The sequence below is a fragment of the Colletotrichum scovillei genome (genome assembly GCF_011075155.1).
Source record: "Colletotrichum scovillei strain TJNH1 chromosome Unknown Contig00001, whole genome shotgun sequence".
Lineage (NCBI taxonomy): Eukaryota > Fungi > Ascomycota > Sordariomycetes > Glomerellales > Glomerellaceae > Colletotrichum > Colletotrichum scovillei.
This window is the reverse complement of record NW_023336259.1, coordinates 2,662,660-2,685,554: the sequence shown is the minus strand read 5'-3', so window position 1 is coordinate 2,685,554 and position 22,895 is coordinate 2,662,660. Positions and strand designations below refer to the sequence as shown.

General features: G+C 54.9%; 6 protein-coding genes across 6 annotated transcripts; 3 read left to right on the top strand and 3 right to left on the bottom strand.

The window, feature by feature from the left end:
- Positions 1-251: 251 nt before the first annotated feature.
- On the bottom strand, positions 252-1,977 carry HER10_EVM0004791 (putative zinc knuckle; the record flags this gene model as incomplete). The annotated part of the gene is made up of 7 exons (XM_035474424.1): positions 252-436; positions 494-664; positions 721-800; positions 857-899; positions 952-1,494; positions 1,552-1,748; positions 1,814-1,977. 7 exons carry the CDS (start codon positions 1,975-1,977, stop codon positions 252-254), a joined length of 1,383 nt encoding a protein of 460 aa, XP_035338295.1.
- A 2,232-nt stretch (positions 1,978-4,209) lies between these two features.
- On the top strand, positions 4,210-6,082 carry HER10_EVM0011589 (voltage-dependent potassium channel beta subunit). The gene is made up of 6 exons (XM_035481017.1): positions 4,210-4,761; positions 4,818-4,847; positions 4,901-4,993; positions 5,049-5,110; positions 5,175-5,308; positions 5,357-6,082. Exons 1-6 carry the CDS (start codon positions 4,674-4,676, stop codon positions 5,991-5,993), a joined length of 1,044 nt encoding a protein of 347 aa, XP_035338936.1. The 5' UTR covers positions 4,210-4,673; the 3' UTR covers positions 5,994-6,082.
- Positions 6,083-7,487: 1,405 nt separating this feature from the next.
- Positions 7,488-9,004, top strand: HER10_EVM0007150 (2-nitropropane dioxygenase). Its single transcript, XM_035476716.1, has 2 exons — positions 7,488-7,840; positions 7,944-9,004. Exons 1-2 carry the CDS (start codon positions 7,717-7,719, stop codon positions 8,915-8,917), a joined length of 1,098 nt encoding a protein of 365 aa, XP_035338531.1. The 5' UTR covers positions 7,488-7,716; the 3' UTR covers positions 8,918-9,004.
- A 251-nt stretch (positions 9,005-9,255) lies between these two features.
- HER10_EVM0001245 (uncharacterized protein) lies at positions 9,256-10,779 on the bottom strand (the record flags this gene model as incomplete). The annotated part of the gene is made up of 1 exon (XM_035471000.1): positions 9,256-10,779. The coding sequence occupies one exon, from the start codon at positions 10,777-10,779 to the stop codon at positions 9,256-9,258; it is 1,524 nt and encodes a 507-aa protein (XP_035337968.1).
- Positions 10,780-11,387: 608 nt separating this feature from the next.
- On the top strand, positions 11,388-13,955 carry HER10_EVM0005632 (NIMA interactive protein; the record flags this gene model as incomplete). The annotated part of the gene is made up of 3 exons (XM_035475239.1): positions 11,388-11,570; positions 11,664-12,830; positions 12,876-13,955. 3 exons carry the CDS (start codon positions 11,388-11,390, stop codon positions 13,953-13,955), a joined length of 2,430 nt encoding a protein of 809 aa, XP_035338367.1.
- A 774-nt stretch (positions 13,956-14,729) lies between these two features.
- HER10_EVM0001952 (F-box domain-containing protein) lies at positions 14,730-17,779 on the bottom strand (the record flags this gene model as incomplete). Its single annotated transcript, XM_035471684.1, has 5 exons — positions 16,762-17,779; positions 16,520-16,642; positions 16,343-16,458; positions 15,692-16,265; positions 14,730-15,593 (listed from the first exon to the last, which is right to left on the bottom strand). Exons 1-5 carry the CDS (start codon positions 17,326-17,328, stop codon positions 14,730-14,732), a joined length of 2,244 nt encoding a protein of 747 aa, XP_035338033.1. The 5' UTR covers positions 17,329-17,779.
- Positions 17,780-22,895: the final 5,116 nt, after the last annotated feature.

Sequence of the window (22,895 nt, the reverse complement as noted above, 5' to 3'; positions counted from 1 at the left end):
CCATGGAAACATTCACAGTTCGCATAGGATCAATACGGTGGTGTTCATGAACATTGCATTGGTTTTATGTATCTCCATCTACCGAGAGACTGTACCAATCATCAATCATGAAAGCAGAGCGAAATTCATCAACCGTTCGTTCCATCGAAAACCTTGTCGTCTGCCGTGGCAGCGACGAAATGCCGTGACCTCAACGCTAAATAGAGAATCACCATACCAATCCCTCTGTAGGTGCGTTTCCAAGGACGCATCTACCAACCGCTAGCGCCAGTGTCCTCGGTAGAGCCACCGCCGGTACCCCAGGCATCACCGGTATCGGTGTTGTCGGGGGCGGCGTTGGAGGCGCCGAAGTCATCGATGTCCTCCTTGGGAGGGTTGGGGCACTTGAAACTCTTGTGACCCATCTCGCCGCAGTTGTTGCACTTGATGCGGGTGACTGTTGAGGAGCATGTGTCAGCGTCTTGAGTTCAACGAATCCAGCTGGGTAACTTACTGTCAACGGGCTTCTCGCAATCCTTGGAGAGATGACCCTCCTCATCGCAGTTGCGGCACTTGATCTTGCGAGGCTCAGGGCACTCGCGGGAGACGTGGCCCTCCTGGCCACAGTTGTGACAAGCACGACCACCGCCACCACCCTGAGGGCAGTCGCGAGAGAAGTGGCCCACTGGAAATGATTAGCGATTGTCTCTGAAGGAAGCTGTATGAAGGAACCCTTCTTACTCTCGTGGCACTTGTTGCACTCCACGTCATCGCCAGCCTTGCGAGGCTCAGTGCAATCGGAGACCTTGTGACCAGACTGGCTATAGAATATGTCAATCATTGCGCATCAAGAACGGCCGTAGACCTGGCTACTTACCCGCAGTTCTTGCAAGCGAACTTGTCAATGCGAGGAGTAGGGCCTAGATGAGTTGGTCAGTGGTGCAAACCATCGTGTGACACAGGCGGACTCACAATCGCGAACACGATGACCCTCTTCGCCGCAGTTGTAGCAGGCGATGGTCACGCGGACCTTCTCCGTGGGGTCTTGAGGGCACTCCTTGGAGTTGTGGCCAAGCTCGTTGCAGTTGTTGCACTTCTGCATGAGACGGGAGACGGGCTCTCCAGCATCTTCAAGGCGGGCCAGGTTCTCCTCAGGGGAGGCAGGCCAGTTAGCCTTCTCGCGCTGGCGGTCAGGCTGCGCAGAGAAGCGGTACTGGACAGTGTACTTCTTGTCCAAGTTACCCTGGAGATCCATATTGGTATGGGTGGGAGCCAAGACACGCTCGGTGGCGATGAGGTAGATGTTCATCTCCTGGGCGCGGAAAGCATTCTCCAGCTCGACATATCCCATCTCAGGGTAGTGCTTGAGGTACTTCTGGATGGACTCCTTGGCTTCAACGCCGTCGCGCTCCTGGATAGCCTCGTGGATCTCCTCCCAGGCCTTGTCAGCATCGACATCCGCAACCTTCGTGAAGTCGATCTTGCGACGGCTCTTGCAATCAACGGTCGCGTGGCCTGATAAAGTACGTATTAGCCCCAAGTCTCCATATCGCAAGATAGTGAACAACATACCCTCCTCACAACAGTTGCGGCAAAGATCAGGACCCTTGTTGGGGCACTCCTTGCGCATGTGACCCTCCTCGCCGCAGGTGCGGCAGGTCATGGCAGGAGCGGAGGGACAATCGCGGCGAGTATGGCCCTGCTCACCGCAGGCGTTGCAGGTGCCATCGAAAGCCTTGCGAGGCTCAGTGCAATCAGCCTTGCTGTGACTATATCATCATGTGTGTCAGCGTGCGGAACTTCGGTGTCGGTCAAATATGAAGTAATCACTCACCCAGTCTGGCCGCAGTTGAAGCAGGCACGGTCGCCTCCATCGCCGCCGTCACCGCCATCACCGCCCTTGGGGTTGCTCCAGGGGTCATCGTTGGGGATGCCATTGCCAGCAGAGGTGTTGCCAGTGCCCCAAGCATCGTCAGTGGTGCCCCAAGGATCAGACATCTTGTTGTAATCGCTCGAGTAAGAGTTTTTGGGTTGCTGAATTTTGAAGAGAATTGATTGACAGAGCCTGGACTGGTCCAACAAGTCAATAAAAAGAGACACTTCTAGACGAAGTACAGGGGGGTAGGAGAAGAAGAGAACAGGTAGGATTGTAGAGGAATGTGAAGCAAAAATCTGAATTTTCAGAAGAAAAAAGGAAGAGTTGACGTGAGTGGAAAGACCCTCCAGAGAAAACGTGACAGTATGGAAGGAGAAGGAAGGTACAGTTGAGCGAGGACTAGGCAACAAGCAGAAGGAGCGCAAGACCCATACTGCCTTTTCTGGAAAATTGATTCTCAGAATTGCCGTAGTCAAAACCGCGAGAATTGACCGATGTAAAGCCTCGCTGTCTGAAGCTGCTCAGATAGCCAAAACTTGCGAGGAAGTCGGCGTCGATGCAAATCGCGAATATTTGCTCGGACAGAGAAAAGGCAAGATGATTCCAACAAAGAAAAGAGATGGAACTTGACTTACGGTATTTATCTCAGTTATTGATCTTGGTCTTGATGCGTACTGGAAAGCGTCAACGAAGTGGTTGTGTTGAAAGCTGATCGTAGTTGAGTGAAGCCAACTCTGGTGGTGAGACGATGAAAAGAGGAAAAGAAGAAGAGAAAAGGGACAGGTTTGTGGAGAGGGATTCAGGTTTAGCTCATGGACAGGAAGCCCCGATCTCCGCTTATGTCGTCGAGACCACCACTCCTATGCTCTCACGAGGCGGGTTTCTTGGAGTCGTGAATGCCCGTAGCTGAGTTGAACTCACTTGAGGGCACCTACACAATAGACTAGCCACTATTCTAGCCTGAGCATGAGGCATCACCTGACTTGCAGCACAACTACTTATTTGAAAGGAGCTGGGAAACTTTGAGGTACACTTCAGTCGAAAGGATTCTTTCGACCATGTTGTAAAGCCATCCTTGAATAGCAAGTGAGGCGCTCTTTGCGAGAAGTCCAGGCACCATTTTCAATGTCAAAATCTTTTCAAGACTTCGATCGCTTTCTATCAGGCTTGAGAGCTATGGTTTTGGGACCGTTGCCCTCAATGGGAAGATACTATGGCCCGAAATGCTCAGATCAATGTACGTATTAATATAAAGCCTGAAAACATTATCTTGAAGTAGGTCTTGGGTTCGATCATTAGTCTAATTCAAGCAAGACGTAAATAGCGTACCCGATAATCATTTGCTTTACAGTTGGATTGAACCAATTGCACGAACCATGTGCTAATCACCGTCTAAATATTGATCACTCGTACTGTTGTCACTGCCTTACCTCAGTACGCTGCCTTGTGGTAGCTGAGTCAAGCTCTCTCTTATGTGATGCGAAGACCAGAGTTTTGCGAGATGGCCTGTATTATTCTACGAGAGACTTGAACCTGCTACAGCCTAGAGTGATCGTCAACCTGTCTCGTTGTGAAAAGATAGCGGCCTGGTTTGCGACTAGCTGATCGTAGCCTAGCACGGGTTACCATAAGCACGGAAGGAATCACCATTGGAACCTTTACTGGAGAAAATATTGAATTATCAGGTTGTTGGACTTTGCTATGAATGTTCACCATCATAATTAGAGACTGCGGGGAGTCATGTTGAAGATTGGCGCTACCTCGTAAATGTTTCGGTCTAGGATGCGACCCGAGGTCTAGCGTGTTGGTTGGACCGAGACCACCGATCGAAGATGCGCGAGGCATCACTTGATGCCACTATATGGATTTAAAACGGCAGTAGTGTTCTGGTCTACCTTAAGTCTTACCCCCAGAGGCCGAGTGCAACGAAAGATAGCTTCATGACACCTTGATGGGAGGAGCGTCGTTGAGGAATTAGTAAGCTGGTCAGGTCCTCGCAAATTCGGGGCAATCGGAGCAGCGAGAATATGAAACATCCCTGAAGGGCCCGCATTACAGCAGGGGCAATGGTGTAAGGTTGGGTTGGAGGGGCAGCTGGAGGGGTAATCTAGCGCACAGCACCCGCAGCTTCGCTTCCAGTTCCTCGACACGGGTGACGTTAAGATTTCTCGTCCATCTTACCGCACTCTATACCTCGATGTCTTTTCTTGGTTTTTTTGGGGGGGTTTTCTCTAGTATTTTCCTGTCCCACGTGGTCCCAATTGGTCCCTTTGAGACTGAGCGAAAAAAAAAAAAATCATGACACAGGCTCACAAGCGTCTCATTCTGCTTATCGAAGCAACAAGCTCGGGATAGCTCAATCCCGCCCGTCATAGCTCCAGGATCAGGCAGCGTGAAACCACGACAGCAGTGTCTGTACCGGACCGGTACCCCCGCCAACATCTGAGCGTGGAATGGGACCATTGGCTACATGGCTCGCCGGTGACACAACTCGCGGGTCATGGACTTGGATGGCGGGGTTGATACCGGCTGCCCCGCTTCCATGAGCTTGACCATTGGAGATGGGCGATTCAACGGCTGCTGCAGTATCCGTAACCATGAGAGGAATAGGCTGGGCCCCACGGTGGCCTTTTGACATGGGCCATGAGCATGGAGCTCCAATGGACCTTCTTTTTTGAACACGAGCTGGTCGAACGAGGGGGACTATAAGTAAGGTGCTTGCCGCTCTTCGCATGACTTGCCGGCTTGTACTCGCCTCCACTTTGCTTCGCGATCTTCCACCACCTTTTTCTCCGACGACTCTCGAATCACCGACAAAATGTCCAAACCCGAAGATCTTCCCCCTATGGAGTACCGCTTCCTGGGCCGTTCTGGTCTTCAGGTTAGTGCCATCAGCTTGGGAGGCTGTGAGTGACCCTGATTGTGTTGCGGAAGACTGTGACAGACACTGACTCTCTATGAGGGTTGACCTACGGCGGCCACGTCGACTCCGGTACGAACAGACCTCGAGTCACAGAAGTCGAACGAGACTGACAAACTACGTAGAGGGCACTTTCAAGTGCATGAAGGCTGCCTACGACTCTGGCGTCAACTTCTTCGATACTGCTGAGGGTTACGCCAACGGCGAGAGCGAGATTGGTACGAGCAATCGATATCGCCCTCGCCGAAAGAAGGAGAACTGATTTTGTCATAGTCATGGGTCAAGCCATCAAGAAGTACGGCTGGAAGCGCAATGACCTCGTCATCTCTACCAAGGTGCGCAACCCCGCAAAGGCCTGGCAACAATGGAATCCGAGACTGACATCTAAATGCGCAACAGATTTACTGGGGAGGTGCCTTTGGCGACAACGTTGTCAACAACAAGGGTCTGTCCCGCAAGCACGTCATCGAGGCCATGGACGCTTGCCTTGAGCGCCTCGATCTCAAATATGTTGACCTCGTCTACGCTCACCGGTGAGTTTCCCTCTCGATACGTTTGCGAATACCACTGACTTTACTTAGTCCCGATCGCCAAACACCCATGGAGGAGACCGTCCGCGCCTTCAACCACCTGATCAACACCGGCAAGGCTCTTTACTGGGGAACATCCGAATGGAGCGCCGATGAGATCGCTCAGGCCTGGCGCTACGCCGACAAGCTGAACCTTGTCGGTCCCATCATGGAGCAGCCCTCGTACAGCATGCTTGACCGCAAGAAGGTCGAGCACGAGTTCTTCCACCTCTACCGCGAAGTCGGCACCGGTCTGACCGTCTTCTCCCCTCTGCGCCAGGGTATCCTTTCCGGAAAGTACAAGAATGGCATCCCCGAGGACTCCCGCTTCGGCTCCGAGAACATTGGATTCATCAAGGACTTCTGGAAGAGAGAGAACGCCAAGAAGCAATTCCAGGACCTCGTTGACAAGGCCAACAAGATCGAGCCCATTGCCGAGAAGCTGGGAATCAAGATGGCCACCCTGGCGCTTGCCTGGGTCCTGAAGAACAAGAACGTCAGCTCCGCCATCATTGGCGCGAGTAGTCCCGAGCAGGTGTTTGAGAACATCCGGGCTATCGGTGCGCAAGAGAAGTTGACGGATGAGATTATGAAGGAGATTGATGAGGCGCTGGAGAACAAGCCTGACGCCATTATCCCGAGATTCTAGAGCGGTCGAATATGATGTACGAGAACATGGAATGAGAACTTCGGGGTAAGTACGTACATATACGAAATACCAATCGAATAATGCACAGATATTACACTTCATATGTGATCACTACGAAAGAGCGCACGGCAAACACGAGGAAGCCACCAGGGTGCTCAAAGAGGTGTACGACCACTTCACACATGCTCTATAGCCGAGCAAAGTTGAGCTGTCTGTCTGGGTGGGCGAGCCACTGCACTCTGGCCGAGTGGTCTAGCGTGCGACGTCTTCGTCCAGAGATCGCAAACTGAACTCATCTAAACCTACCGCGCCCTGCGTCGCGTTGTAGTACCATATTCTGCCATTTTGCCAGTTAGAACCTTCCTCTTATCACTTTTCCCCTCCTCTTTTGCGCCTTGGAGCCTTTCTTTTCTTTGATTTACTGCTCTCGATTTGCATCGTTGCTCATGATCGAGGTCCCCTTGAAGAATGATGGCAAGACTTTTCGAATCAGTATTTAATCAGCATTTTCGAGTGATTTGATGCTTTGTATAGCCTGTTCTCCAAGTTTGAAGTTGACACTAAGTGCGAGATGACCGGATCAAAAAAGTCGCACAGGCAGGACTCGGCACAGCACGAACTTCCTGCTCACTCTACGAATGCTCTCATGTCTTCGTTCAAGACGTACAGCGTGGTTATCGAGCGGGACGGAGAAATCTCACGAGGGACGGTATTACCATCTTCTATTTCAGGCTTCTCGATGTCGGACTGCTCCGCATCGTTAACCAACTTGCGCTTCTGGGTGCCCTTCATGTCGATGCCATTGACATCAGCACAACCATCGTATTCCTTGGATTCCGTTCACATCGTCCTGATTGATCTCATTGATGTGGTTTGTATTGATGGCGTTATAGACTGAGGCCATTGTCCGAGCACATCATCGTCGAGGAAATTTGTTTAGCAAGTTGTTGACACAACCTTTTACGCCCATGGAGATCGAGGCTGAATTCCAAACCAGAAGTTTTTTGCAGAAAATCTCCTACACGTTTGAGCCGGTGTCGATGCACTCGAAAAGGATTCATGAAAATTAGCCAAGATCCTTTGGGTCTATCACCACGCTAAGACTATCTTCATGTTATAAATTCGCGCGTAACCTCCTGTATTCTTAGAGCTGCTTCTACTACGTACTTGGCAAGATGCGTTACGCGGTACTACTAAAGGCCAAGCCTCTTCCTTTCCAGACAAACGGTGGACAACACCCTACCTCATCTACAAAACCTGTGTCCTCCGGCGCACATGCCAAGCAACGGGCCGAGCATATGACAAGCAGCCCGGGTAACACACGGCCGTCCGGCCCCGCTTTCCTCCGCGGAGATGTTTGCACGGTTCCCACAATTGGAGAACCGAGGAGAGCCGCTGAGAAGGAGGGATGACGACAAATCTCTCCGAGGATCCGGCAATCTATGTCAGCCGTAGTAAGTAGGCCAGTACCTTTCTTCGTGTCTCACATATGCACCAAGATCTCACTCAGAAGTCAGAACGTCTTGTTTTTTACTTCCGAGGTTCTGTGTATAAGACACCAAGCTGACCCCGCCCGATCGTCACAGTCAAAAGGTTCTCCAATAGTGCTGTCTCACAAAGTCCCGGGGAAAAAGTCAACAACACCCCTCACTTAGAACAACCAAAAAAAGAGTACGAAAAAGGGAGCGAAAAAAGCAAATATCAAAGAAACAAAACACCAAACATGGCCATCTCGAGACTGGTATCGTGGTTCCCCCACGTCAAGGCGCCCGTCATCATCAACGCGCCGATGCTTGGGTCCGCCGGCGCCGCCATGGCAACTGAAGTCCACAAAGCCGGTGGTTTCGGTAAGGGCGAACTCACCCTCCCTTAGTCTAGCCAAAATGTCTCTCTTGGCTTCTTATGAAAAATGGAAAAAAACTTCAGACTGACAAATCTTCCTCTTTCCAGGTTTCATCGCCGCGGGCTTCGACTTCTCAGAGTCCTCGGCCCAGATGACGGACCTAGACAAGGCCCTGACCCAAGCCCGCACCCTCCTCTCGCTCCCGGCCGCGGACGGCAACAGCAGCGGCAGCGGTAGCGGCGCAGGAGGACTCCCGCTCGGCGTGGGCTTCATCACGTCCCACGAGACAGCCGGCCACTTCACGGCCAACGTCCTGCCCATCCTCGTCCGCCACGGCGTCGCGGCAGCCTGGCTCTTTGCCCCGCACCCAGAGACCAAACCCCACGGCGAAATCATCGCCGCCCTCCGCGGCAAGGGAACGAAAGTTTTCGTGCAGGTGGGCAACGTCGCCGCGGCGCGGGAGGCGGCCGCCGACGGCGCGGACGTCATTGTCGCTCAGGGCGTCGACGCCGGCGGGCACCAGTTTTCGCGGGGCTGCGGCGTGGTGGCGCTGGTGCCCGAGGTGAAGGCCATGCTGGCGGCCGAGTTCCCCGACCGGGACGTCGCCGTCGTCGCGGCGGGCGGGATCGTGGAGGGCAGCGGGGTGGCTGCGGCGCTGGCGTTGGGCGCTGAGGGGGTTGTGTTGGGCACGCGGTTCGTTGCGACGGACGAGGCGATGAGCGCGCAGTTGCACAAGGAGGTTATTGTGAGGACCAAGGACGGCGGGGTGAGTACGTGGAAGTCGGAGTTCCATGATCGGTTGGTGGATAATAAGTTGTGGAAGGAAGGGTATGATGGCAGGGCGATTGTGGGGGATATTCATCGGGAGTATCACGCCCTCGGCGGCCAGACGGCGACGGTGGAGGAGAGCCGGGAGAGGTTGCGGACGGGGTGGAGCGAGGAGGAAGGGAAGAAGATGATTGGGAAGTGGGCTGGTGCTGGGCTTGGGCTTATTGATGAGATTAAGCCGGCTGGAGTGGTCGTCACTGAGGTGAGGGAGGCTGCGAGGAAGCGGATTCAAGAGTTGGTTGGGTCGATTTGAACGGAACAAAAGGCCAAGTTGGGAGTCTCGGGCAATGTGTGATTGTATCACCAACATCATCAAGTTCGGTGCCCCATAGAGACTGCAAAAAGATTCATCAACAGGGAAGTTAACAACACTCCGTGTAATGCCTGCATTCGTCCGAGGTGTAGCATAAATCTAGATTCTCTAGATATTGATTCTGCAACGAGCCGCGTCGAAGAGCAGTGCCAGTAAAGACCTGTGTTCGATTTAAGATGTTAAACTTTTGGACTCCCCCTATCTTGATGTGATTTGTAACAGGGATAGAACCCAATGTCTGTCTCATACTGATGAGCCAAAAGAGGACAATGCTCTGCCTAGTGCCCCTTTTCAGTCTTGGTCAATTTGGCCGCACTCTCAAAGTACCCATCCGTGCCGCCGTACTTGGCCAAGACCCCGTCAATGTCTACTTCCTCCACGTCCCGCGTCCGCTTTCTCCCAAGCATGGCCGTGTTTCGCGTGCTCGGGATACGTAACATCTCTGTCTCCACGGCCCATCCGCAGTCCTCGGCGATCTGTGCCGCCCAGTCGACCAAGGAAGCATACGTGGATATCGACTTGGTCTTATCACGCGGTGGCGGCGGACGGTATTTTTGGCCGCCCAGAGAATGGCTGCAGCAGGGAATCATGATAAAGGGGCTTTCCGACAACGTAGCGAGGATCGGCGTCCAAGGTGTCAGCTCATCTGCGTGATTGGAAACGATGAAGGTGCCTTTGGGGAAAGTGCCGTTGTGTATCTTTGACAGATCCAAGGCGGGCTCCTCATCGCTATCGGCGTAAGACGGCCTCGAAACAATGTCGGGGAGAAGAACCAGAGCCTGGAGCGAATCCCGTCCATCTTGGACAGAATTGTATTTGGCCCATGACTTCCTGGCTCTGGCATCGAAGCCCCAGCCAGAGTAGCCCTCTTGGATCAATAAATGAACCAGCAATCCGTTGCCGCAGCCAATATCTACGAATCCAGGGAATGGCTGGTCCTTATACATCTCCTTCCAGAGCTCAATAAGGAAAGCAGCAATGCCCAAGTCCTCAAAGACGTGCTTTGTTGGATCTGTCGTCTCGGCCCAGGTTTCCACCAGGTCCTTGGCATACTTGAGCTTGAGCTCCATGTAACGGTCCTGGAACCTGGCCTGGGGAATCACAACGTCGTGGTGCACCCGCTTGGTGTACCCGTCAATCCGCCCCTGGCCGTGCTTGTACAGCACGGAGAGCAGCATGCGGGCGGTCCGGACCAGCTTCTCGACGGCGAAGTCGGCCTCGTTAAAGAAGAGGTAGTGGATGGAGACGGTACCGACGGCGCGCGCAGCGTCCCACTCGTGAAGATGCGCTACGCCCCGGACCTTGGGGTGGTAGAAGGGGAGGGCGTCGGGCGAGGACGCGTGGGGGAGGTAGACGACCAGGGACCTAGCCTTTGTGGCATCCGGGGTACAGGAGGAGGCGAAGACGCACGTCTGATCCAGGGGGTCGTCCCGGCGGGTGTTGCGTGGGATCAGCCTGCGCACGAAGACGCGGTCGTTGTGGAAATCCTGAAAAACAATGGGAAGAGGCTGCTGCTGATGCTGCTGCTGCACAACTTGTGCGGCGGCGCCATCTTCCAAAGCAACGTCAGGTGCGGGGGCAGAAGGAGGTGTCCATGCCGGGTCCGAGTCGTGTAGGATATCAGCGCGGAAGAGCCATGACGAGTTGATGTTTGGGTTCTTGATGAGATTCATCATGACATCCTCAAATATTTCGGGCCCAAAGGCGCACTCCTGCTGGAACAAGGGATGCCATATCTCGCCGGAGACATCGTGCACGAGGGGCTCTGCCGACTGCCCAAGTGCCGTGGGATCGTAAGCCATGTCGATAAGGCGGGAGAAAACAAAGTTGTTTCCCAGGCTGCAAGCTGGGGAAGAAGCAATATAATGAAACTTTTGAGTGTGATGGACAGCCGTGAGATGTGACTCGGGCAGATATCGCATGAATTATAAGAATGGCGCTAGGCAAGTGTCGGCTAGCCCCGCAGGGTCGGGCCAGGAGCGGCCACTTTTAGGCCACGGGCCCATGTGACGTTGTGAGTTGGCCAATTTTTTGTTTACTTTGCGAGGTGGTTGCCATGTCACCCCCACCTCGCAAAATACTAACACAGCAAAGAAGAGCGAGCAGACACAGCACAGCACACAGCAAGTTCCATATCCAGCAAAAACTCGCCCTTGCAGACCACGCAGAAAAGGGTACTGATCCGTCGCTCTCCTGCATAAGCTCCGAACCGGGCACTACGAATACACACCAACGCCATAGCTCATTTCCTTTTGATGACACACTTTCTGCTCGTCTTTTGATCTTCAGTCACAAGCTTTTTGAGCCGCTCAAGAACCACATTCCTCCGCATGTGCTGACCAAGAGAGATACTCTTCAACAAGCACTGCTCGTAGTGCGATCGTCTCGCCGCGACAACACGTCCACCACGATGGCGGAAAACGACAACTTGCGTACGGCATCGCTGTATATAAACAACCAATTGCTCTCGCGAGGGCTCCTACGCGATGGCCAAACAATCAACTTTGCCGACCCGGACGACTATCCGGGCGGCGCGGAGGCCACCATGGGCAAGATCATGAGCATTGTCAATGATTTGATCTTGCGCCGAGACGTGCGTTTGCCCTTATTCCCCTGATGTATAGAACTTGGAGAGAGGAAGAGGAAGAATACCCCGTACTGAGATGTTATGTTCCCCCCCCTCAAGCGCGATGCCGAACAACGCGAGAACCTATCGACCACTATGCGCACCGTTCGCGCCGAGAACCTACGGTACACAAACGACATCGCACGCCTCTCGGAGAAGCACATCGAGGCTCAAAGAAAGCTCGACATCAGCGAGGCCACCGAAAACACGCTGCGCACTCAGCTCAAGTCTGCCGACGCCGCTGTACGCGGCCTCAAGGACGAGGTGGCTCGCGCCAAGACTCTGGTCGCCCAGACGAGGGCCTCTTGCGCAACGGAGGTCCGACGCCGCGACCGCCAGATAGACGGCCTGAAGAAGCAACTCGGCGAGGCTGGCCGTCCCCGTGGTACCGCGAAGAGCTCCGCCGTCACCGTTATCAGTGTCGTTGCCGGCGAGGGCGAGAACAAAATATCGCCCAAGCGCGGAGGCAAGACCGCCGCGGCCACAGAGGACTCCAGCTACGATCTGCGCACCGAGACCAACGAGTTCCTGACGGACCTTGCGCGCAACCTCAGTGAAGAGAACGAGTCCCTGCTGAACCTGGTCCGTCGAACGACCAAGAGCCTGCGAGAGATGAGCGGCTGTGATACTAGAACAAGTCAGGGCGATGGCCATGCTGTCACGCTGCCCACGGCTGAGGACATGGCACATGAGCTTGACGCCATCCTCGAGCACCTGCGCTCCATCTTGACGAACCCCTCGTTCGCCCCTATTGAGGAGGTCGAGGTCCGTGAAGAGGAGATTGCTCGTCTGCGTGCAGGCTGGGTGAAGATGGAGAACCGCTGGCAGGAAGCCGTCCATCTCATCGACGGCTGGCGTCGACGCATGGTGGCCGATGGCAAGTCGGTCAACATGGAAGAGCTCAAGATGGGCCTCCGTCTTAGTCCTGTGCGCGTTCGCAATGTTGAGGAGACCCACCAGGGCGGCATGGACATGCATGAGCTGTCTTGTGTGCAAGAGGAATGCACCGCCGACTTGGAAGAGGAGGGAGAGGAAGAAGAAGAGGATGAGGAAGAGGAGATTGACTACGACGATTTGCCTGAGTCTCCTTGCCCTGCTCCGCAAAGGGTCGAGTCACTCCATCTTGTTCCTGCACCGGCAGAATACAATTCAGCTCAGCGCGAACAAGAGTACGACCAGGACGACCAGCCGAGCGACTCTGAGTCGAGCATCTTTGAGGACGTGGACGTTGAGGAATTCGATATTGAGGAGCCCAATGTCCAGATTCTTCAGCAATCCACCGCCTATCTCAGCTCCCCTCCTCTTCCCCCACCTCCCCAGATGAGCCCGCTCCGCGAGATGCCTTCTGCGGGCAACCGCGACGCCAGACCAAGGCGCGATGTTCGCGGAGACTACGGCACGATGGCCAACGAGAAGCCCAGGACGATCCGCGCTGTCGACGTCGCCCCGAAGCCACCGCCACACCTCGTTCAACTCCCGCGATCACCGCAGAAGCCAGCGCACCCGGTCGACGACCGCTCTCGCACAACATCTGCTGCCTCGATCGCCTCCGAATCGACACACAACGGCGCACCCCTCATCACACCATCCGGAACCCCGCCCCCGGAAGTAAACCAAACGCCAACGGCACGGAAACTCCCTAAGCCGCCGCGTCTCGTCTCAGCAGCCCCCGCTGCACCTTCACCAGCGGTCCCGGCATCAAGAGAAACCCAATCTCCTGTCAAGAATATCCGTACGGTCTCGCAGGAGAGCCAAGAAAGCCAGTCGAGCCAGGAAAGCTGCGAGGGCGCACCCCCCGCCCCGGCCGTCCAGCCCAACAGCAACAGCAATAACAAGAACGCAACACCTCACCGCACCCCTCTCCGCCGCGTCCCTTCTCGTCTGCCGCTCCCGCGGCCCTCAGACCCGCCACCACAGCAGAGTCCTCTGACAATGGCAACCATCGCGGCGAAATTGGCAGCCTCGGAGCGGGAGGCCGACGCCGCCCGCGTCCGCGCGAAGCTCAAGGCAGCGCGCGGAGGTGCACTCGGTAAGCCGATGGCCGCACCCCAACAGCAGCAGCATATGCCTCCCCCTCCGCCAGAAACCATCGTCGCCATGCCACAAGAGCCTCAGCCACCCGTAGACTCCCCGGCCAAGACACGCGCAGACCGAGGAGACCTCGACCCCGTCAAGCGCGACATCTCGCAAGACGAGCAGGTCCAGCAGTCGCCGCTCCAGCCGACGAAGCGCAAGCGCGACAGGCGCGTGAGCAAAGTCGCCTCGAGGAGGCGGAGCACGCTTAGTCCCTGGGAGATGGAGAGTCTCATCTCGGGTAACGTCGCTGTCCCGCCGTCGCCTGCTCGGTCGTGAGATGCTCGTTGCTGTCAATCACATTCATTCAAACCTTGCAAAGAATCACTAGAAGCGAAGAGGAGGCCCCCCACCCTCTTTTGCAAATTACAATCACTTTATAATATCACTACCCCAATAACTCTCTTATACTTTTCATTGGGAGGAAACATCAATCTGTCTTTTTCAAGGGAAAGGGGAGATATCCAACGGCGTTTGAGAAAAGGGGCGGGCAAACGAAGGAGCCGCCTGTAGCAGCCTCATATATATGGAGGCCGGCGGTGCAAGGCAGGGAAGGAAACCCGTGGGCAAGCAGGAGTGAGAGGGAAGATGGATTCGCCTTTATATGTCCCGTTTTGCCGTTTTTATATATCCGTGATGCTTTGCTTTGGTCATTGTCATACTCATTGCCAGTCACAGACACCATCAAGTTTTCCCCGCGTCAGTTCAATAGCGAGGAGCTTTCGAATTAGCAAAACTAATCCACATTTTTCTTACTTCTCCATATCTTCGGTCTATTCATGCTGTGTGTGTGTGTCATGATACCCTGCGTGTGAATCTGCGCCATGAAAACCGTTCACATTTATCAAGGAGAAGACTATGTAGAAATCGCCCGTTATTATTTTCTCGTTACGGACAGCAAGTATCAAATACATGAATCCAAGCAGTTACGCCTAATGCTATGAGACCTACGTAATTCGACCGGAATGGTCACAAAAGAAAACCAATAGCAACGTATCAAGTTCTTGGCCAGTTGTTACCCCGCGACTACTACACTGAGCCGATTTTCCAATTTCACTCACCAATTTCAGCCTCCACGGGAGTCAAGGGTTCCAACGGTACGGGGAACTCAGCTTCCCAGCTACCGTACACGACCTCGACTCCGTGAGCGCCGCAAAACGTTCTCAGCTGGTCCATCGCCACACCCGTCAGCGCGCGCTGGTACACCTTCTTCAGCCTGCCCAGTATTGCGACGCGCTCAATGATGGCGCCGAGGCGCATCGGGTCGCACAGGTCCGAGTGCAGCTCGAGGACCTCGAGGTTGGGGAACGACTGGAGGAACCCAAAGAGGAGATCGACCGAGTCGATGCCGCGGCCCCTCTGCGCCGGGTCGCGCGTCAGGTTCTCGTGGGACTCGAAGTCAAAATTGAAGAAGCCGAATGTGCGGACCGAGACGCTGCCACGAAGCCAGTCGAGCGCGCCGGGGAAGAACTGGCCCGGTTCCTGGCGCCAGCAGAGGCCGAGCTCGCGTAGCCTGCCTGAGCGGACGGCGGGCTCGAGGAGGACGGTGGCGAGGTCGACGCTCAGGGGCAGTTTCGGCATCCAGAAGCGCTCGAGGTTGGGATAGGTGACGAGGGACTCGGCGGCCTCGTAGCCCGAGTAGTCGAGAGGCAGCTGCTGGGGCAGCCAGTCGCCGTGGTTGGACTGGAGCGCGGCGCGGGCGTCGAGTACGCGGAAGGAGGACGGGTGCAGCGGCGGGAAGTGGCGCTTGTCGCCCATGGAGAGGGCGCCGCACGCCTTGCCGAGCTTGATTACCTGGAGGCCCGGCCAGAGGGACCAGCAGTCTTCTGGCGGAGCGAGGGAGTCTAGGCCGGTGAAAACGCCAAAGTTGTCCATATGTATTTGTTCTAGGTTCGGCGTTGAGCGGGCGAGGGCGAACTGCGGGTGATGGTTAGCAAACGCGGTAACTGCGTGGATAACTTTGCAAAAGCCAAAAGAAAATAGGAGAAATAGATGGAAGAGGAGGAACAACTCACGGGGTCAATGCGACGCTCAGGGGTCAGCTGATTCAATGTCGAAGTTAGCGGACCGGTCAACTGGAGGATCTTGAGTCGGGGCAGCTCCGGCCAGCCCAGATCGTTGAGGTGCATGCTGAAGAGGGATATCCTCTCGATATTCTCCCGGGCACGTTCGACAAATTGCCTCACGAAGGGCTGGGCACCGCCGCTGCTCTGATAATTCGGCCTGTCGACGCGGAAACTGAAGCCGAGGTGCGTGAGCCCTTCGAAGAAGAGCGGCTTGGGAGGCAGCTTGTAGCCCCAGTCGCCGCCCTCGAGATTACGCTTGATGGCGCCGATCTCTAGGCGCGTCGTCATGCGCGGGTTCGTGGTCTGGATGAGTGACAGCCACTTTGACTCGTTGAGTTGGAAGGCGTGCGCGTTGGGGATGACGAGGCTGCGGGCTCCGCCGCCGGTCCGCTTCCGCAACGTTTTCAGGAAGGAGACTCTTGGTGGCTTTTGCGGGTTTAGTGAAGGAAAATGGACTTGTCTCCAGATGTAGGGGTGGGTGTCAAGGAACTGGTCCCATCGTTTACAGACTCCCGATATTCGGCTGGCGTTCCATGTCAGCAATTGAGTCAGGAGAAGTAGTGTCGGTCAAAGAATATGTGACGGGCTGCTTGAGCTCACCATAACTCATGAAAATCAAAGTAGGAAAATACTTTTTCAATCAACTCGATTGGTAATTCCATAGGGTCTCTCCGACAAAAGTGTTTGTGTAATGGTTCGCGAATCTTGCAAAGTTGCTGCAAGAGTCGAGGTCAGCGAAGAATCTAGCGATGCCAAGTTCAAGTAGATATCGCATACTTCATATTTTGTCGTACTGGTGAGGCCTTCCTTTTGTCCAACCTCGATGCCGGCACTCCACGCAGCCCACGCCATCTCGTGTTTCTTCTCCAACTTGTATATCTTCCCCAGCCTCATGTACCCCTGAAAACATGTTATTCACATGGAACCCAGCATAAGAGTAAATAAAGCACACAAAGTGGTCAGGTAGCAACAGCACGCAAAGCAAAGTCCGAAAAACAAGTGACAGGGCAAAGACTCACCTCCAACCGCCGCGGCGCAATCTCTAACAACCACTCCGCATCCCTGCGCGCCATATCCAGCTTTCCCATCTTCTCAAAGCACGCAGCCCGGTAGTCGAGCGCCTGGACGTGGCCTTCACGGTGGCAGCGGCCCCACGTCTTCTCGGCGCCGCATTTGCACTCCTTCGTGGCCTCCGCGTAGACGCTGCCCCTTTCGCGGCGGTGTCGGGCCGCCGCTTGAGCAAAGTCGCGGCACGTACACCTTTCCCGCCGGCGGCGCTGCTGCGCGGGGCTGTGGCCGTTCCCGCTGGCGTCTCCGCCGTCAGGACCTGCACCTCCACCACCTCCAGAACCTGCGGCCCCGAGCCCTTTGAGACTTCGAGAAGTACGACCACCGGAACTGCTTCCTGAGCCTCCACCTGAGGAGGTAGACCCTGCTCCCGAGGGTGACGAACATGGGCAATTCCCGGCGACGAGGGTGAAGTGCTCGAGTGCGACGCGGAAGCGCTGGTCCGCGTAGGCTGCGCGGCCCTTCTCGATTGACGCCTCCGTCGAGCGGACGCGAGGGAGCTGTCCAGACGGCGCCATGCCTTTTTGATGACGTGGATGTAAAAGACTGTAGTCTGCGCGAAGGGATCCATTGAGACGGCTGGTCAGTTTTGTATACTTGTATCGTTTTGCTTTTGTTGAATGAGGCAAACAGCTCTCGCAAGATCTTGAGTCCTCTGCTTTGCAGAAAGGGCGAGGTTGTCGTGGATTTGAGGTCACGTGGTACTGGTGATATCTGGCACTCACTGGGGTGAAAAGAACTTTATGAAGCAAACGCTCGTCTGAGGAGACAATGAATCGGGGGATAGGCCAGCTAGAGCAGAGAACAAGAGAGAGTGGGCATTTCGTCTCTTTCGCAGCTGGCCTTTTCTTTTCGAAGGATACTAAGGTCTTAATGAGAAAGAAGGAGCGGCTGGCAGCTTAGATTGTGGCGGACGGGGTCGACGGTGCGGTAGTGGTGTTGCCGAGGTGGAGGTTCAGCATCTCCGAGGTTGGAAAGTGAGGTTGCGGGACGAAGGGCGGAACTCAGGGCGCGACGCGAACGCGACCGGATGTCCTCCGTAACGGGTCCCGCTGTGGCCCGTGGAAGGAGCGAGCCACCGGGTTTACCGCCGGAGGGGGCTCTCGTGGGGAAAGAAACGGCAGGTTTCAGCGCCTTCCATGGCTCATGCTACTGTAGTTCCGCTGCAAAAGTGACTTTCAGGGCAAATAGTTGTGTCCATTGATAGGTACCCGTGGTACCTTACCTTCACCACCTAAGTCTTGCCTTCCATCGGTCAAGTACCTAAGGTACCTAAACAACGATGAAAGGCAGGTAACCGCCTTCCCTTGCCATCTTCCATTTCCATAGCACCTTCTAGCTTTTCATCGGCGATGACCACAGGATAAGGTACCTTAAGGAAATAACTCAGGCAAGATGCCATGACCTATCTCTCAACCACCGCGAGACAAGCATCGCCATCCAACTGCATCTTCACAGCAATGACCTCACTCCACAGCAAACCCCGTCTTCCTCGATCACCATCAACTCCAGGTTGTTCTAGACCCCAAGTCCCCGAACGCCCCCAAAATCCTACCGAATCCTACCGCCACCGTCCCCGCGAGAGGACGGCAGACCTTGCCGACTCCTCCGCTCCGCATCCGCCACTGTCTGTGGCGCTCCCGTCAAGCTCAGATCGTTCTCCCTCTACAGAGTGATTGCGCCTCCCAAGTCCCCCCCTGCTCTGATCACACACCTGCGCATCCAAGAGATCCTCCAACAGCCGACAGGGCTAGCTACGACGGATAACATCGTATGAGGAACTGAGCCTCAATCTCACTCGCCCACGCCCATCGCCAGCCTCGTCACGCAGCCACATCTCACATCACTACCCTAAATCTCGAAGAACCATACGCCCCCCTCGCCGTTATTTCTGGTCATCATTCCATCGCAAAGAGCCGAGGACAGTCCGCAATCCAATTCAACAAGCTAGAGTACACCAAGACCGAGATCAAGCCTAGTGGTTCAGGGGGGCTCATGGCCGTCACACCCAGCCGGTGTAAATCCTCAGCTGCTTATTGCCAGCGACGATCTCTGAGCTCTCTTTCTGTGGCACGCGCTCTTCCAGGCAACGACCGACAGGCACCTCACACACTTGTCCAACCAAGCCCTCCAACCGAACTGCAAAGAGATGTTTCTGGTATCATCTCGCCGTTTCAAGGTATCATCTTCAGGAACCAGACCCCGGGCGAAAACGGCGACCAATAAGGATAGCCGCGATGTGAGCAACCCAGTAATCCAAGATTCAGCACCCCACCAAGCTCAAGATCGATTACTTGAGCGCATCCCCGGCTCTCTGGATTTAGAAGTCCCTTGCGTCTTGAACATCAGCGCCCAGCCCAGTTTAGCTTTCACCTTCAAAAGTTCCGCGGATATCAGCCTCTGACTAAGGTTGCAACTCGTACTAGGCGGCGTCAAGGAAGTGAGACAGAAGTGCCATGCTTTCCGCACTGGAACTGTGTGTCTCCAAAGGTCAGCAAGTCTACCCACGCACAAAGTGGTGTGTCTTGCATGCCTCATGAGCATTGGACAGCGACCTACACAACCAGGTAGAAGTGGCTGCATAGAATGGAGGCATGGGTGCCATGTCACCCTTTCGACGACTCCTTCCGAGACTCGGATCCCCCATTTTGGCACACCGAGGCCCGCCTCCGGCCGGCCGGGCACAGGACCTCGAAAGCCGCGGACGCCCATGCATATCCGCCTGGCACTTTTTTCCCCCTTCCATCACTTCGTACCGCCTGGTCGGCTGGTTCGCATCATCCTCTTCAAATCACGGATCAGTATCCCACTCAACATGGGATTTCACTTGCCTCTCTTTGGCAAAGTCGCCCACTCTGCTTCTCTCACCGGTCACCAGCGGTGGGGGGTTAAGATCTGGGCAAATCTGCAGCCCCCAACATAGGAATCCTTCAACCAAGGCAAGGCAGGCCGCGCGTGGAAAGAATCCTAGATATGCATAATTTCCAAGTTTTCGAGTACGGCGTAGTCTTCCGCGCTTGACAATGGTCCCATGGCACGGCGGCCGTCAAATAGCGACCCCTTCCCCACCCCCTGTACGTCTCTCTACCTCGAGGTATGTCACGATGAGCCGGATATCGCGGTCGCAGGATCAAAAAGAAGCTCACAGCAGCTGCCTGCCGCTCCGTCCGCATCCGCGACCCGCGACCCCTCACCCCGGCACCCTAGCATGGCTGAAGCCAAGCATCACGCGAGTCCGGACAACCCTCGAAGAAGCTGGCCAAGCATCGATTCTGCCCGGTAGGATCTGTTGCTTGGCGGTTCCCGCCGCAATTGCACATCAATATATCGCTTTCCATCACAGCGAGAAGCTGTCGATTGGTGCTGCTAGGCTAATTGGTGTCTAGTTACCCGTCCTATTTGTTTGCATGCTTGCATGAAGATCGTTTGCCTCGGATCCTTCTGCAGCAAAGGTACGCTACCTACGGACAAAGTGCCTTGCACAAACAAAGATTGCATACGCCGTCCGCACGGATAATTGAGGCCGCATCCTGGCCCGGGCGGTCGGCCGCGGTGCGAACCCCACCCTTTCGGGACACCCCTTGTCCGACGACAAACTGCCTTCCTTCAGGACCTCCCGAAGCCGATATCTCGATTTCAACAAATCCTTCCTGCGATGCATGGTATCTTTCATTCCCTCGGCACTTCTTTGGCCATCAGAGGTCACAAAATGCCGAGAATCCTGCCGCACGTCCCCCCTCTACTTTCCGACCATCGAAGGGGAATTAAAGAACAGCAACAATGGGGAAGAAACTCAAATGATACACGGCAAGGAAAGAAACGCAAACATCGTGAAATCAAACTACGAAGTATCCGTAGTCCCACGATTTTCAGGTGAGGAGGCATCCCATTTACCGGGTGACCCTCTTTCAGAATGGAGCAGAGTTCAGATGAGCAGTTGCTTCTTCAGACGAACAGGACAGGGACATGCCCCCCCCCCCCCCCTGGCGTTTGGGCAGAAAATACGACCGACTGTCGTTTCTACCCCCCCCTTATTGATCAAGTCATTTTTTGTCTAAATTTGAATTTTGTAAATGTTTGGACGATCTGCATAGCGGACAGCTGTCATGTCTGATGTCTCAACGCCACTACTACCCTATGTACGGAGTACGGTGTACTGACAAGTGAGCCTAGGCCTTAAGCTCCCAGCGACAAGGCTGTCTCTAGATGGCAGCGTAAGGATACATGATTGCATTTTCTCGGCATCTCGAATTGATGCCTAGGGACCAGTCCCCTTACGCCCATGCTTCCAACAACAAATACGTCGAGTTTGTACGCCGTACACAAGAGTAGAATGCAAGGACAAGGCCAAAATGAGGGCAGGGGGTGTGGGGAGGTACCGGGGGGGGTGACCTCATGTCGAAACCACCGACCCAGCCCTCGGTCGGCGTCCCTCATATCTGGGAAATCTCGCATGTCACCAATCGTAAACCATGCGCTGCGCTGCAACCACCAAAACCAAGGCTCAGAGCCCTAGCGTCAAGCCCCGTCTAGACTGACCAGACACTTCACGCCGCGATACACACACTTGCACGACCGCAAAGCGCTTGCGCTTATGCATCCATAGGTATGTGCGTGTCTGCGGCACGTGTCGTATCTCTCCCTCTTCCGCTTGCGCCTTCCCGCGCCTGTCGTCTAAGTAATCTGATGAGAATCTTACTCGACCCTCCTTGATGGGTTACCATGGTGTACGGTTTCAACCACTCAACTCTCGCTCATCACCCTCCAAACCCACCCGCCCACACATACTTAGACACCGCTTACATACACGAACGTGCATACACATACACAAGTGCGAGCAACACATCACCACACACACATCATCCCCCTCCCCCCCTCCTCAAGCCTGCGCATTCTTCACCGCAGGCAATTTTTGGCATCTTACTGTACGACACACCACCAAGGGCGGCAGCGGCAAGCGGCAAGCGGCAAACCCCACCACTAAGCACTCACTTCATCCCTCCCTCATTGATCTCATGTATGCTTACCGTCGCATTTTCCCCTAAGACACGGTCCAAAAAAGAAACATATGCAGCCCACACACCACTTACACTTGGACTCACAATCACCCGTATACGCTACCCTATACTCCCCGAGAGAAAGAAGACGCGGAAAAGTCCCATGCAGAAACCAAAAATGTCCCAAAAAGATATGCGCAATCCATCAAGAAGACATTGATCTCATATCCCCGACCTCCGGGAGGTATTCCCATGTGCTCCCCATGCCCTCCCTGCCCGTACGATGTTCATTTTTAGACCCCACAGCACACCTTCCCAGGTTCCGTGGCCCGTGGTCCGTCACCTCACCAAATAGCTTTCACCCCACAAAAATCCACGCCGGCTCACCTGTCACACCAAATGACACTCAATTGCGGCTATTCCCCAACAAGCGCGGAACTTCGCTTATTTCAGCGCCTCACGCCCATGTCCTTGCCCTTGGCAACCACGCACCCTGGACCATCTGCCGCGACGGGCGCCGCGCGCGCGCACAAGCTCGCTCGTTGGGCTTAGGTTGTCAACTTGTCAGTCGCCCATTTCCCCACTACCCACCATCCGTTCGTTGCGGTGTTCGTCTGTTTAATTCAATTCTCCCCTTCCGTCTGTCTGTCTGTCTCCCCCTCCGCACGTTTAAAAATAAATCTATTCTTAGAACGGTACCTCCCATGCATTTCATCTGTCTCTTTCTGTCCGCTTCAAGATTTGGACCGGCACGTCACTCCCCATAGGTACCCGTGTTACCTGACTTTGCCGTTCCCGATTTCCCAGTTACTTCCTTTCGGGACCAGACAGACACGACCCAAGGGAAACCCCACCATCCGCATCTGCGTACCCAGGTACGGTCCACGGATAGGTCTGTCCAAACTTACACGCCCTTCTTGGCGCAAGGCTTTCTTTCTAGGTACCCGTCAATTCAAGGGTTTCTTTCCCCTTCCTCGTACTCTGTGCGGTACAGCTCAACCCATGGCAGATCTGACAAACACCATACTCCGTACCCATGCATACGTCTCTTGCACTCCATTTCCCCCATTTGGACAACAAAACACACC

Excerpts from the sequence above, each read along its gene's own strand:
- HER10_EVM0011589 (XM_035481017.1), top strand. The coding sequence starts at position 4,674 with ATGTCCAAACCCGAAGATCTTCCCCCTATGGAGTACCGCTTCCTGGGC. Across the intron at positions 4,762-4,817 it reads TGCCATCAGCTTGGGAGGCT|GGTTGACCTACGGCGGCCAC; the intron begins GTGAGTGACCCT and ends ACTCTCTATGAG. Across the intron at positions 4,848-4,900 it reads CGGCGGCCACGTCGACTCCG|AGGGCACTTTCAAGTGCATG; the intron begins GTACGAACAGAC and ends CAAACTACGTAG.
- HER10_EVM0007150 (XM_035476716.1), top strand. The coding sequence starts at position 7,717 with ATGGCCATCTCGAGACTGGTATCGTGGTTCCCCCACGTCAAGGCGCCC. Across the intron at positions 7,841-7,943 it reads CCACAAAGCCGGTGGTTTCG|GTTTCATCGCCGCGGGCTTC; the intron begins GTAAGGGCGAAC and ends TCCTCTTTCCAG.